Source organism: Oncorhynchus nerka, linkage group LG25 (assembly GCF_034236695.1).
Source record: "Oncorhynchus nerka isolate Pitt River linkage group LG25, Oner_Uvic_2.0, whole genome shotgun sequence".
Lineage (NCBI taxonomy): Eukaryota > Metazoa > Chordata > Actinopteri > Salmoniformes > Salmonidae > Oncorhynchus > Oncorhynchus nerka.
In genome coordinates, this window is record NC_088420.1 from 53,930,146 (window position 1) to 53,946,190 (window position 16,045).

Sequence of the window (16,045 nt, forward strand, 5' to 3'; positions counted from 1 at the left end):
GTAAAGAACGATGTTTGTACAGATAGGTAGGAGGAGACTCAGCCTACGAGGATACGTTAAATATCTGTGCTTGTGTGAAAATGTTTGTCTAATGCAGCTGTATTGATCCTCTGGACAGAATAAACTTGGTTTCATAGTGTCCGTAGAGTTTTTTACTCTGAGAATTAGAACCTAAGATAAGACAATTGGAAAACACCACATGAAAAGGCGCATACTCCCCTATTGAACCTGGTCAAAAGTAATGCGTATTTAATTAGGTAATAGGGTGCCATTTGGGATGCACACTGTTCTGCACACTCATAGTTATACAGCTGCACCATCGAGAGCATCCTGAACGGTTGCATCACCGCCTGTGACGGCAACTGCTCGGCATCGGACAGTAAGGCGCTACAGAGTGTAGTGCGCACGGTCCAGTACATCACTGGGACCAAGCCATCCAGGACCTATATAATAGGCGATATCAGGCCCCCAAAAAATTGTTAAAGACTCCAGTAACCCAAGTCATAGACTTATCTCTGCTACCGCATGGCAAGCAGTACCGGAGTGCCAAGTCTACGTTCAAAAGGCTAATTATGAGCTTCTACAGTGCTGTATGATCAAATCGTATGTCACATGCATCGAATACAGGTGTAGACCTTACCGTGAAATGCTTACTTACAAGCCCTTAAACAATGCAGAGTTAAGAAAATACTAAAGTAACAAATGTAATAAAAAGTAACACAAAATAACAATAACGAGGCTTATTACAGAGTGTACTGGTACCAAGTCAAAGTGCGGGGGTACAGGTTAGTCGAGGGGGGGGGGGTTCAATGTAAATAGTCCGGGTGACCATTTGACTAATTGTTCAGCAGTCTTACGGCTTAGAAGACTGCTGAACAATTGATCAAATGGGAGCGACCATTTGTGTATTCGGCGCATGTGACAAGTACAATTTGATCACCCATCATTCAGACAGTAACTGAGAAGCAAGCCAACCTGACTTTGCAGCAGGGGCACCGCCGCTGACAGACTTGGCTGCGCCAGCTTTGCCAGGAGGTGGAGCGAGCTTGGCTGGCATCACTGCCCGGGCCTTCTCCAGCAGGGCAGACACAGGCTCCTTGGAGGCGGGCTGCAGGGAGAGTGGGACACACAGAGAGTCACGACAGAACAACAATACAAGCCCATTGGCTTCAGAAAAATTGCGTCATTCTAACACGACAGCGTAGCCACGAACCGGACGTAAGACAATGTTCTCTAGCCTGGGAATCCAGCTCCATTTAACTTTCTTTCACTCCACTATCAATTAGTCATTCAGTCATCTTTTATATCTTTAAATTTAGCCTGTCCAAGTCATCTCCTCCGTGGCAGGGCGTACCTTGAGTTTGCCAGTGGCCTTCAACATCTTCTCGTAGCCCAGGTGCATCATAAAGATGGGCAGGGCGTCCTGGGCCTTCTTCCTCACATCTCCGTTGCGGTCCTCCAGACAGGAGTACAGGTAGGGCACACACAGCATCAGGTCAGAGGGCACCGTACGCATGGCGGGGAGCTTCTCTGCCAGCCAGCCCAGCACCTGGGGGGGGGGCATGTTATAGGAGTCTTTCTCAATCAAATGCATTTATAAAGCCCGTTTTACGTCAGCAGATGTCACAAGTGCTTATACAGAGACACAGCCTAAAACCCCAAAAAGCAAGCAATGCAGAGGCACAGTGGCTAGGGGAAAAACTCCCTAGAAAGGCAGGAACCTAGGAAGAAACCTAGAGGAACCAGGCTCTAAGGGGTGGCCAGTCCTCTTCTGGCTGTGCCGGGGGGAGATTCTAAACGCACATGGCCATCAAACATGGTTGGGAGGTATTACGCTTCCCATTCCAGATGCCCCCAATGTTTCAACCTTGTGCTCAGATTCCACACAATACCAGCACCTAACCACATCCTTATTACATATTACTGGCAGCTACAAGAGGCAGGCTTTAAGAGAGGTTTAAAGTGATGACCTGAAGGGCTGTGTTTGTACCTCCTGCCTAAGGAAGGGGTTCTCTCTCTTGAGCTCTTCAGACAGGTCCTCTCCCTCCAGCCAGTCCTTCATGCCGGTCTGTTCTACCCAGGCCTGCAGGGTTGTCATGGCAGCAGCACGCACGTTGGTCTACAGGGGAGAGGGGATACACAAGAGTCAGTCAACACCAATTATTCACTCAATACAATACTGAGTGACAACTGATACTGAGAACAACAAACAGTCACTCAGTCTATCACTTATACGAGATTGTTATGCTCATCATATGTGTGTACTATGCGTACAGTATAATATTCTCTATCACACTAATCATAATAACTACCTATGCCTTTGTGCATGCATGTCAGAGTATGATAGTCTTTACCTTGCCGTCTCCCAGTACAGTGATGATGGGCATGCCCAGGTTCTTGACATGTTGCTTCAGAGCTGGGCCCATCGCTACGGCGATCTGCTGAAGAATGGTCAGGGTTTGCTGGACCTGGGGAGAGAAGAGATACTTTGGGGTCAGAAAAAGCTACAATAATCATATAACATTCTACTATCAGACAGAAGAAAATATACTTTAGACTTAACATACAAGAGTGCCTGGCAAAATGTTTGAAGACTTTGTCGTAAAATAACTGCCTTTAAAACAATCCACGTCTTCATCATGCTTTATATTGAATTTGAAACTGGAAAAAAAAAAAACAGACCGTTAGCTCTTCAGTCAGAGCCCAGCACACTTCTTACCAGGATCTTGTTGGAGTCGTTGAGGCGTCCCTTCAGTGCCATGGGTAGCTCTCCGATGCTGGGCTGGATAAACTTGGCCTCAGAGATGACCGCTGCCACCTCGTCCAGACCCTCCTTACGAATCTTCCAATTCTTGTCACCTACCTTATCCACCATGTCTTGCGTGATCTTATCACTGCACAGGAGACGGAAGAATGGAGTGGATTAATGAGGTGGAATGGCTAAACCATTAAAAACATAGAGTGGAAAAAACATCATCTAAATAGTCAAAGTAGTACAGGGTTCTTCACACTACTGAGCTGAACAGAGCCAAACCGATCTAAGCACTAATGAGCTGGCCTGATTACGCATCCATCATAGTTGCTGAAAATACAGAACAGCACCGACAAGGTAGTGTGAAAAAGGGTATGAGCGTAAAGTACAACCTGATGTCGGTTCTAGGTAGCAGATCCATGACGTCAGGTGCTCCTCCCCCATCCTCCTCCTGCTCGTCTGCCTCCTCTCCATCCTCCTCCGCTCCTCCTTTCCTGGCTCCTCTGAACGCAGTTGGAGGAGACTGGCCTTGCATCTGAAGCAGCAATCTCATCAGCCCCATTGAAAATGTATACATGTACATACAATATATACATGTCTTATATGCCTTCTTGACAATCTTATGTAGAGCGAACAGATAGCAGATGAAATCAACCTGTAGCTAGCGATTTCAAAAGAGAGCCAGAGAGGCCATTCATTAGAAAATACAAAATACACAATTGTATACATACTACACATATTAGATACGGCCATATTGCCGGGTTCTTCAAATCAACCTATTCCTCACCCATGTTTTTCTTACCTTTTCAAACTCATCGTCTATCTGTTTCAGCAGGGCAGGTTTCTCATCCTCGAAGAACATGCGCAGAGGAGCTCCCATGTACAGGTACATGACTCCTAGGAGGGTGATGGCTGCGGTCCGCACCGCAGGGTTGGTCGCTCCCAACGCCGTCTTGACGTTGTTAATGAAACCCTTCACATTGATGCTGCAGGCGATAAACATGCACATTATCATACATATTTAGAACAAGCTATAAAGCATTATACTGGCAGACTTGTGTTACCACCATGTGTTACCAGTGTTACCACCATGGTTGCGTGAATTAGAACATCTTATCATAGGACACAGAATGCTTTGATATTGTCATTGGTGAATGAATACACCGACAATAATGGGAAGTAAGACACTTACCCAGCAAATCCAAATTCCTTCATGGCATTAGCCAACCAGTTGAGGGTTTCAGCTTGATTTTTAGGATTCTTCTGTGCAAAAACCATGGAAACCACCTGAGGGATGAAGAACGCTCGTGAACAACTGACATTTCTTACCTGTGTTCTTTTTTTAAAATTCAAAGACACGGGAGGAAAAAAATGGAATAGCAGAACCACAGTGTCAATTAGAAATGTAGTCAGAAAGACAACAGACCTGTTCAGCAGTCCAGGGTAGGGAGCAGGCTTCAGCAGTAGCAGTCAGGCCCTCCTTGGCTTTGCCGCCACACTTCACATCTCCTATTTTATCCACCAGGCCGTCCAACACCACGAAGGCTGACGTCTTGGAGAATGATCCCTTCTGGGCTATCAGACCCACAATGTGAAGCTTCATCTGCATCACCTGAACCATGACCCAACCCAAGAACCAAAAGTCAGTTGTGACGACAGAGCAAGGTGGATCCATCTAGTGAAAAGAGTTTTTTTATTTGACACAATCCACAATAATGACAGGCGCTGGACAAATACAAGGTCCAAGCCGTAAAAAAAAAAAACTCAGGTGATTAATCAACATTTGTATCTATGCATCCATTTTAGCGCTTGTTGTTGCGGTAAGTGTTTTAAAACGTTGGTATGATGTACCTGGAAGTTGGTCTCTTTCCAGCCTGGTTTCTTGGCAAGCATCCTAACCAGAGCCTGGCAAGGCATCTCACTCTTGTCCATCTGCTCCACAGCCTGATGACAATCACATGACAAGAATTTAACATAAAAGTACCTAACTCCACTAATTAATCTATTTACAGGTTCGCGATACGAGCAAGATCACAAAATTAAATAGAACACAAACGGGTTCCATTTAATGAGATTTGAGTAAGACAATACTAAAGAAGTCAGATTATACAGTCAAAACTAGTCACCTTCTGAAACTCCTCCATGCTGGCCAGTCTCTCCTTCCAGTTAGCGGAGTCCAGCAGCTGCATGCAGGAGGCAGGGAGCACCGTGGCGGACCTCTCCTCACACACCTCAATCTAGTGGACACAAACAGAAGGGAGATGAAAGAGTTCACTGCACGGAAAACTGTTTCGCTCATTCAAATCAGACCCATAAAGCATGAGTATTCCTACGGTTAAAACGCTGCACATAGCAGTCCTCTTAAACAGTCGACTCACTGATAGCTCGGTCTCTACAAATTCCTTTGTTTCAGGACATTTCTTTCCTTTCGCACTCGGAGCGGAGGCAGGTTTCCCTTTCTTAGGAGGTCCACCCAACTGCAAAATAACAAACACAAATACTAATTTTAGTAGTTTCTACAGTAGTTTTTACATACGCCTACAATGGTTACAGTTTGTCATCGGGGACAGTGCAGCGAGCCTGGTGAATAAGACTGACAGCCTGGGCTTCACCTCGTCTCAGGCGGAAGTGGCTTTAATATGCATTTTAAATGCCAAATCAATTAAATCAATCAAACCTTAGCTGCTGGGGCCTTCTTGGGCGGTCCAGAGGATCTAGCTGGAGCCACAGCAGGCGGTGCTGCCTTTGCAGCAGGTGCCTTCTTCTCCGCCCCAACACCACCACCACCACCTTTCTTTCCAGGCAGCTCCACTTTATCGGCACTTTCTTTAATCTGTTCATTTAGAGATGGATGGTCAGGTCATTTAATTTGTTGTCTACTCTTCCAAATGGGTCAACTTTAAAGGATACAATCTCATTTACTCATAATAATACAACCCTGTATCCGATAAAGAACTCATCTACATTGGCATTAGTTCACCTTTAGTTTCAAGGGGTAAACTAGTTTTACACAGGATACACAATATAACACGGCACACAAGATCGACTGATACCAACGATAAGGTCATGCTGTATATTGACGATAGACTAACACACTGATATTAATGATAAGATATACTGATAGCAATCCTCACCTTGTCAAGCTTGAGTTTGTCCAGATCAGCCAGGAATGGGTTGACAGCCTTCTCCCCAACCACCTTCATGGCTGTCCCCAAAGCTTCATACGCAGCGTCTCTCACCTCTGGGGCCGAATCATTCACTTGCTGAGAGGGTTAATCAAGAGATGGGGAAGTAGAAGTATAATTCCACACGCATTCACAAAATGGCGGACAAAACATTATCACTTGTGAACACAGAGGGACGTTTTCCCCAGGCACAGATTAAGCCTAGTCCTGGACTAAAAAGTACTTTCAATCCAGATTCTCAACTAAGCATGCTTTTTAGTCCATAACTAGGCTTAATCTGTGTCTGGGAAACCAGCCTGTTGCCCATTTATGAATAGGAAATGTTTTCGGGAACCTTGAGAAATGCAGGACAGAAAGCTTTGAGCATGCTCTTTGGCAATGTGGCTTGGGTGCAGTGGCGGAAGCTTCTGGCCAGGAACAGAGAGGCCTGCTGTTTGATGGAAGGGTTCTTGTTGTCCATCACACCCAACACATCCTCACTGATATTCTGGAGAGTTGTCTGCAAAACAATAAGAAGACATGGAAAATATTATGTTAGGCCCAGAAAACATAGGCAGTCCCTTGACCAAGTCAAACGGCAAAGAATATCTCAAAACAGTACCGACATTCCAGATCTCACAAAATCAGCTTGATATGAATCACATAGCAACAAAGCCCAAACTATTACCAGTGAATCCACATAGTACAGTTCACTCACAGTAAGGAAGATTGCATCAATAGCCTCTTGCAAGGCCTGGACCACTTGGGGTTTCTTCTCTTTAAACTTTTCTAAAATTGTTGGCACCACCTTGAAACACAGAGCATAATATAAGCACAGTGTTTCTGGCACAGTAAATCAGGATGTACAAGGACATGTTGCCACTGCTCCCTACTGTTAACCCACTCAGCTTGTTCATGCATCAGCTCCCACATTCACTGCTCTTGGCTTAGCATAACTGTTGTGAACACAATTCTATACCACTGCCTTGAAGGTAACTTACATGTCCTGCGTACGTTCCAAACTTCTTCCGAAGCCCAGCTGCTAGTCCAGCCACACATTTGGCAGCTAGGGTCACCAACATAACATTTGCATCTTTACCAATAACCTGGGAAACAAGAAATCATTCTTTTCAGGACGTTTAACATTGTCCTACTTCCTGGAGACACATTCCACTACCCGGTATCCCCATTAGTGGTGTTCCCGTGAAGCATAAATGTTACAGTACCTTTCTTAGTGCTCTGACTAAGTCACCAAAGTCCCCATTCTCCAATTTAGGGTTTTTAGCCAAGGTCTCCACTGCTTCCAGGGCCTCTTTCCTCTCCTGCCATTTTTTGGCCTCCTAAGGACAGATATGATGATAGATGGTTTGTCTCATATGACATGGATTCCACACAATACAAGAAACACATAATAGCTTAACTTTTGCTTTCAAAAAATATTACTACACATGTTTAGAAATATATTAATTCAATAGATATTACTTAAGGCCTATGTCCCTTAACCTCTTCAGTCGACCCTCTACTTTTTTGAACATTTTGTTAAAAATCGCGCAACATTTCAGCGCCCTGCTACTCATGCCAGGAATATAGTACGTTCATATGGTTAGAATGTGTGGATAGGAAACCCTCGGACGTTTTTAAAACTGGTTAAATCACGACTGTGGCTATTACATAACGTGCGTTACATCGGAAAGCGCAGGAAAACCTGATCACAGAAAATGGAAATAAATATCCTTGCGCCACTTCCAGCAATTGTTAACAGTGAGCCGAATTAGATAAGACCGAGCATTCAACTCCCACAGCATCCCCGTGTTGTCGAGAGTCTTGTGAATTTAATCATCTTTGATTCTTGGTTGAACCGAAAGAGGGGCACCGCTTACCTCCGGTCTCCGCCCAGATCATTCCGGAAGAGCTCTCTCCTGAAATTTTTTCCAAGACGACAGCTAATGATATTTACATCGCCTACGGATGATTTTTATCGCTTATTAACGTTTACTAATACCTAAAGTAGCATTACAAACGTATTTCGAAGTGTTTTGTGAAAGTTTGTCTACTTTTTGAATTTTAAAAAATGACGTTACGTTGTGAAATCGCGGTTTTTTTCATTTATCACACAGTCTACATATAACGATATCTTGGCTTTATATGGCCCGATTTAATCGAAATAAAGACCCAATAGTGTTTATGGGACATCTAGGAGTGCCAACAAAGAAGATGGTGAAAGGTAATGACTGTTTTCTATTTTATTGTGCGGTTTGTGTAACGCCGAAATGCTAATTATTTTGTTTACGTCCCCTGCTGTGCTTTTCTGTTGTAGTGTATTGGTGCATGCTATCAGATAATAGCTTCTCATGCTGTCGCCGAAAAGCATTTTAAAAATCTGACTTGTTGCCTGGATTCACAACGAGTGTAGCTTTAATTTGATACCCTGCATGTGTATTTTAATGAACTTTTGGGTTTTAACTAATACTATTAGCATTTAGCGTAGCGCATTTGCATTTCCAGAGCTCTAGTTGGGACGCAAGCGTCCCAAGTAGAGGCAACAGGTGAAACAGTGGTGCCCAAACGTACAATGTTGTCGTAGAAGTCTTTAGGTAGTTTCGAGAGGATCTCCACTGCTTCCAGCAGCTCGTAAGGGTCTACCTGAGGTGCAGGTTCATCATCCTTATCTCCTGAAAGAGAGAGTTTACAGTGTTAGACATTCAATTTGATAATGTAGGCCGGCCTACCCATCTCATCATCAACATGATTATAGAAAAAATACAAGACTATACAGTACCAGTCAAACGTTTGGACACACCTACTCATTCAATGGTTTTTCTTTATTTTGACTATTTTCTACATTGTAGAATATTAGTGAAGACATCAAAACTATGAAATAACATAACCAGCTTCATGAGGTAGTCACCTGGAATGCATTTCAACTAACAGGTGTGCCTTCTTAAAAGTTCATTTGTGGAATTTATTTCCCTCCTAATGCGTTTGAGCTAATCCCTTTGTGTTGCGACAAGGTAACACTTTTTTGGTTACTACATGATTCCATGTGTGTTATTTCATAGTTTTGATGTCTTCACCGTTATTCTAGAATGTAGAAAAATCCTTGTGTCCAAACTTTTGACTGGTACTGTATGCTTGACGACGCTTCAGTAAAGGTTTTTCACAAGGCCAGTTTCCATCAACAAGATAACATGGCACATTTACATACATCTTCCACAAAGACATAAAGCGTTGCGCAAATTCTCTCTCAAAAAAAGCCATTGACGAAGATCAATTGTTTCACAAATGGAATTAAGCTGCTGAGGAGAAGCCTAGTCACAGATCTGTTGGCGCTATCTCGTCAACAACTCCTTAAGGAGTTCCATAAGACAGCGCAAAGACTGCCATCCAGGCTAGGGGGGAAAAAAATAAGTAAAAGTGCCTTAAAATGTGAACTTCAAAACTATAGGCTAAATCCGATAAAGTATACCATCTGCCTCGTCTCCTCCAGCTGCCTGCTGCTGTTCAAACTTGGCCTTGAGGGCCTGCTGTGAGCGGAGGAAGCGGCTCTGTTTGGGGGCTGCAGTCGGCAGCTTCACCCACTCTTCCTCCAGTTCCTTCAACTGTGAAAGAAAGAAGAGGAAAGACCGCTGTTAGACATCCCATTCATCAGACGTTCCAGCATTTACGGAGACCCATGTTGCATATGAGCATAAGCAAACTCTGGCTGCATCTCAATTGGTCTTTTGAAGATTCCATGCATCAATCCTATTATTGAAGACGGTCCAAAGTCCCTCCTCTCAGACCTACTTATCCTATGTGTTTTGAGAAGGATGTAAGAAATCAAGGAAAGATGAACTGAGAAAGAGCCTCTGTATCAACGTTTTCAGAAGCCTCATCTCACCTGAACAGAGTTGATGCCCTGGAGAGGAGGTCGAAGAGCATCCCGGATCCATTTATAGATCTCTACTGCTAGTAGTTTGGCCTCATCTCGAACTGCCTTTTCTCGCGACTCAAACTGTTTGGGCAAAACTTTCACCACTGGCTTCAGAGTAATAATTTTGGGGCCAAACTCACTGGAAATGAGAAAAAAAAAGTGCTACATTTCAGGATTTAGCCCTATGGTAAAAAAAAGTGGCTGAATTAATTGGTTGGAGAAATCTTTAGGAAAACTATGAAGTAGAAAAACTCACCTAAGTGCTTTCCTTAAAGTTTCAATACAGGTGACAACAATCTTGGGGTTTTTGTTATCGAGGCCTTTGATGAGCTCGTCCTGAACCACCTCAGCCCTCTCAATCTCCATGTACATGAGGCAGATGTCTGAGCCCAGCTCTTTGGCCCTGAGCTTTAGGCTGGTTGAACACTTTACTGACCACTCCCGACACCACCTCTCCTGATGTTCTGGAACACATGCAAAACACTTAAGCCGAAACCACACAGAAAGACACCGTCAAACTTTCCGTGCGAGAGTAGATGATCAATTCACAGACACTGCGTAGCGTATACCAACTTAATTGTCATTAAGAGTCCATAATAAACAGTTGAATGATATGTTTGCTACGTAGCCCTTAAGAATTATTGTTGCGTGTTCCTTTTGACTCACCTTATATGTCCTACGGGAGCCACTGTACCTGCCTTCTGTTATGTTAGCTCACAAACGCGAGGAGAGTTATAGCTAATACAACCTAGCCGTTTATAAAGAATTTCGCTAGTCTCGTTCTTTCCACATAACAGTATTCTCTCTTGAACGGAGTTCCCCAGGCGTAGGCTATATGCCTGTGCTCGAAATCAACAAAGGCAGAGGCATAAAGTTATTGTTTTCAAATATGTATTATTGGCACTGGCAGCTACACAAACACTAAATAGACGCGTTTTAACTATACATGTCACAACTACAGACATGACAATGCACAAACAGTCTATTTTCTAGCTTTTTATCCGCTCACTTTACCAGCATTGCTTCGGATAGACACGAGGAAAATAGACTTGCTTTCCAATTTGAAACGCATAACGCCATTGATGCTCGCGGCCGTCTTCTCTCATTCACTACCGGGCATTCTAATTCCAGCATGTTCACACACGTCCAAAAAAAAGCTTTTTGTTTGACTTCAAATATAGGTTAGGCTTTGATATCTTGTACAATATGTAAATATCAACCTAGACTAATCACCACATAGTAGACATCATCCGGGTGGAATCTTGAAGTGTCAACTCTGAGATAGACTCAAAGTCCCTACTAGTCATTCAATAGTGTAATCCTTCCTTGATAGGCTGCACACGATATACAGCTCTGATGTCAGACTGGCTCTCTCCATAAATAAATATCAGGCAGGCTTAAAATGTATCCTGACGGCGTTGCAGCTCACTGGAGCTTCCACAACTAGCCCAGTTTCACACAGAGAGCAGCACTTAAAACAGACAAAGCTTTCATTGGGAGATGTAGATGTATTAATCCATCTAATTACAATGAGTCTCTTGTATTATAATTGTATGCATTCACCTAACCTGTTAACCAAGGCTATGAGTTAGGCCTTTTCATGACTTATTTTCAACTAGCCTGAAGATCTAGGCAATGAGTTTCTATTACATCTTCTTGTATTTACAAAGTTCAGTTTGTGTCGTCAGATGCGATCTAGGTCTAATACTTACTTGCCAGCCACATGAGCATTCTCGACGTAGGCAAGTGCTGCCTCAAGGCCCTTAAGCTGGGCCACTGCGTTTGAGTCTGTCACAAACTTCTTAAGCAGGCCCAGGTATTTGCCCCATTCTGGGCTCTTCTCGTCCTCTATCCTCTTGAAGAGCTTCAGGGCTTCTTCATAGCCATTTAGTCTGGCTTTCCATACCTTGGTTGGGATGAAGCAGGAGAATAGTGAGCCTTGTGATGAGAGGGAGTCAAGGTTCATTTTAGTTCATAACTAAGGGATTTGATGTGACCCAGATTCTAGTTGTACAGCCAGAGTAAGAAACAAAATGTATAATGGGCCTTATTTTGATGTTAAGTACAGAGGGCAGTTGTTTGGCTTAGCATATCCTCCATTGTGATTGAAGCAGTCAGTGAGTGTAAATCATTTGAGAGAGACTGAAGACAGGGATCGGAAACTTTAAATCATAAGCTTCACTGCATGTTAGGCTATCCTTTTGGAAAATCCATTGAGCAGTCTTCAGTCTAGCTCTTTGCTGTGGGAAACATAGTCCAAATGAGCTGTTTTTGTGGGGGAAACAGTGTTCAAGAAAAGCTGCTCCTTAAAATGAGCTTACCAGTGTTTTTCACAAGTACACAGAGTAGCCACCAAAGAGAAACATTTGCCAGCCAGGCACCCCCGGGCCAGTAGTGCGAAATGATTGAATTGGCTACTTTATCGAGTTTACCTCCCAGATTGGAAAAATGTATTGTGTAGAAAGACATGACAATTTAAATGACTGAAAATGTATGAATTCAGTGTATTGGTAGTAGCTCTGGATTTTGTCTAGGTTTATATGATAAGGGCTATTTTCTAAGTATAAGAATATGAAACATTTCATTTAACCTGTATTCGAGATTAAAGTCTTATTTCGTTTTACTGCAAAATATGCATTGCCACGTTTCTTTTTCAAATTATGTATTTTAATAGAATAGAAAAATTAAGTAAATAGCCCACATTATCTTGAAAAATAAATGAAAAGGATTCAATGGAAAACATCAACGGCTTTACGTCAGTCTTAAGTATTATACTCAACACAAAATAAAAAAACTCAACATGTTTCATACGCACAAAAAAAATTATGCTAAAAACATCAATACATTCGTTACATTGTTGAATTCCGTTTTAAAGCCCAGATTCCGTAAGGGACCTAATGATCATATTTGGACCAGAATGAGGCTCTCCACAACCTATTGTTCCTGCAGTGATGATTCTTCATCTAATGTTTTCATTATTTATCTGCAGATAATCATCAAACAAACCTTGGCCTACCGGTCCCCATGCAAATTAGGGAGCCAAACGAATGGCTCTCACCTATGCGATAGGCTACACTGACTGATGAGACCAGAGTCACTCACTTCACTGTCTGGCAAGCCCGGACATCCTAGGAAAGGAAAACCTTTGGTTTACTTGTCCCGATGCGATACCATGTACATAACCACGCTGCATGATTTATGAATGGCAAAGGGATATAGGACATCGACTTTATTCAGTCGGTTCGACACCTTTTATAACAAGTCAACACTTGCTTTTCAGTTGTCCAATAAAGCACAGTAAATAGCTTATGCGTCACGACTCTGCGTCGCTGGCTATGTGAAAGACGCGAAAGAAAATACATTGTCGCAGAAAATAATAATTAGGCTAAGTGGATTTCGACTCACTGTTACAACTTACATGACATGGGATGTACAAACCCACGAGCATCATGCGCTCTCCCTGCTCCATGTAAAGAAATTCAACTGCAACCAACCACAGCGCACACAAATTATACCGGGGATGGGACAGACGGCGCTTCCGTCGTCGCTCGCGTTGTGTATAATAGGCGCCTATCCTATCAATAGATTGCTAGAAACTGCATGTCATTCATTCTAGCGGGAGAGGGCCCGAGGGACTAGCCAATTTAAACTTTTAAATGAAAAGTAGCCTTGTTAATAGGAAGTGGAAAAGGTAACCGGCTGAAAAGGAGTCCGTAACCGGCTGATTAGCCGACGGCTGGCACTAATGGAAAACACTGGCTTATAAAGCGAGTTCAGGGTGTGCATTTTCTGAAACAAAACCACAGCTGCTGAAACACATCCAGCAAGGATTCAACACTGTGGAAAGTCAGGTTTGTCTTCAGTGTGTGTGTGTGTGTGTGTGTGTAAGGGGTAATCACCTTGTGTTCACACTTCTGGTCGATGGGCAACTTCATCCACTCACTGTCATCACCCATGATGACCTCTGTTTTCACCTTACAAATTCAACTGTAACAACAATATCAAAACAAAGTGGGAGTCACCAGTTTTGCTATCCATTCTCAGAACATCCAGTTGGAATGAGTGATGGTATGTCAATAGTGCAGTCATAACATACAATGCCTTCAGGAAGTAGTCATACCCCTTGACTTATTCCACATTTTGTTGTTAAAAGCCCGAATTCAAATATTACTGCACACTGAGTGAGTCCGTGCAACTTATGTGATTTGTAAAGCACATTTTTACTCCTGAACTTATTTAGGCTTGCCATAACAAAGGGGTTGAATACTTAAGACAGTTCAGCTTTTCATTTGTAAAAATGTCGAAAAACATATGGTCTATTGTGTGTAGACCAGTGACAAAATCTCAATTTTAAGCTCAGGCTGTAAGAACAAAATGTGGAAAAAGTCAAGGGGTGTGAATACTTTATGAAGGCACTGTACATTTCCGATTAAATTAAATGTGTATTTCACTTCCTTTCATCCAAAACACATAACCTACTATGCATGCATCAAAAGATTGAGAAGATCATTCCAATAGTGAATTTAGATAACAACATGGCACTCACAAAAGCATCAGTGTGAAATGCTCTGGCCTGCAGCAATAACGTGTGTGGAGAGTGCCGACATAATTCAGTTAAACAATTAGCTTGTCGAATGCACTGCGGGTGGAGAACTGAAGGCAAAACTTGCCGTTACAATATAGCCAGCTAGTTAAGTAGTTAAAAACGGCCGTACTAGGTGCTACAGCTCTATTTGAACCGACAAGCATGTCATTCCCTCCTAATGCCCGTCAGATTTCATATTGACCAATGCACGTTCGGGTAAACAGCATTCAGAAATGACATTTACGGGTACCACTATCATGTCATATGTAACGGTATTCCTCAACATGTTAGCTATCCCATCTATCTAGCTAGGCAAATTAACTACTTGCAAATAGCTGAGCGATATGTAAAGATTTGCCAAAAAGCATGGCAACAGACTCTGGCAAACTACATCAAGTACATTACCGGGGGCTGTGTTCCCACCCATCCAGAACAGCTACTTGAAACGGTGCCTGAAGAAGTCCTGCAGCATAATCAAAAGGACCCCACACCCCAGTCCACTCCCTTACCGTCTGGCAGACGCATCTGAGCATGAGGTCTGATACCAACAGGCTCAGAGACAGTTTATATCTACAAGCCATCAAGCTGCTGGACTGACCATCTGCACCGACTCCCCACACCTTAGCACACACCCACACAATGTAAATACTTGGCCCCCAATTCCCCCCTTTCGTCGATACATGTCTAGCGTTAGCTTAAATATTGTACTACAAATGGTGCCTTCCTGTATTATACTAAAATGTTTATTCTACTTCCATTCACTTGTTCCTATTGTTATATTGTATTATATTTGATTGTTGTTGCATTGTCGGAAGGGAGCATGCAAGTACGAATGTCGTTGTATCCTGTACATACGACCGAATACAACTTCAAACGTATGTGTGACTGGCTGGGACGAGTTCAGTATCTTGGCTGGGCAGAATGAACTAGCGAGCTACATTACAACCTAACGTTAGGTTGCTAGTTACAGTAATATGATGAACATTTCTGGCAGAGCCCCGCTCGCAACTAGTTAGCGCGCTAATATTTCGAGAGAAAAAAAACTGTTTGTTATGAAACTAGATTTGGTTGGAATCAAATAACGATACAAATGTGTGGCACACGTCTTATACGTCAACGCAGTCAGCTTGCTAAAACTGATGCCGTTGCAAGCGGCAGCGGACAGCGTCAAGCTAACGTGGCTAGTAACCGTAACGTTAGCTAGTAACTGCTAGCTGGACCTGTCAACACCACCAACACCCAACAACCACGTTAACTATTTACAACGATGCTTTCTCACCAACCGGTGTAACGTGGAGCAAATATAGAAGTTACGACATTGCATTAAGCTGGCAGGTGTACAAAATAAGATATGTCTAACGTTACCTGACATTTAAAAAAAAACAGCTATTTCATCTCCACCACAGCCAGGCCCAGACAACGCAGCAGTGAGCGAAATGAATGAGGTCTGTCTGAGTGAACATCAAAGCGCGAACTCTCCTTTCATTAGCTAGCTAAGAAGCAGAACAATGAATAGTGGCTTTTTAAAAATTACCTGTGGTCTTTCTGTTAGGCAAAATGGTGTTATCTATTTTGATGGAGCCGATATTCGATCATTACTTTCTCCAGTCCAAGCTTTGAAAACGCCTCCA

General features: G+C 43.0%; 1 protein-coding gene across 1 annotated transcript in view; it reads right to left on the reverse strand.

Annotated features, from left to right (window-relative positions):
• Positions 1-16,045, reverse strand: part of LOC115109678 (cytoskeleton-associated protein 5-A-like) — a 42,072-nt gene extending 26,027 nt beyond the window's left edge. The window contains 26 exon segments of the mRNA XM_029634891.2: positions 976-1,108; positions 1,355-1,549; positions 1,991-2,119; positions 2,355-2,468; positions 2,720-2,894; positions 3,145-3,287; positions 3,555-3,738; positions 3,945-4,039; positions 4,179-4,364; positions 4,604-4,696; positions 4,879-4,989; positions 5,131-5,229; positions 5,430-5,585; positions 5,887-6,015; positions 6,272-6,436; positions 6,635-6,724; positions 6,918-7,022; positions 7,143-7,256; positions 8,488-8,588; positions 9,383-9,515; positions 9,797-9,968; positions 10,086-10,234; positions 10,236-10,293; positions 11,542-11,735; positions 13,729-13,816; positions 15,949-16,045. Of these exon segments, the coding sequence (XP_029490751.2) occupies positions 976-1,108; positions 1,355-1,549; positions 1,991-2,119; positions 2,355-2,468; positions 2,720-2,894; positions 3,145-3,287; positions 3,555-3,738; positions 3,945-4,039; positions 4,179-4,364; positions 4,604-4,696; positions 4,879-4,989; positions 5,131-5,229; positions 5,430-5,585; positions 5,887-6,015; positions 6,272-6,436; positions 6,635-6,724; positions 6,918-7,022; positions 7,143-7,256; positions 8,488-8,588; positions 9,383-9,515; positions 9,797-9,968; positions 10,086-10,234; positions 10,236-10,293; positions 11,542-11,735; positions 13,729-13,785 (3,280 nt within the window). The 5' untranslated portion in view covers positions 13,786-13,816; positions 15,949-16,045.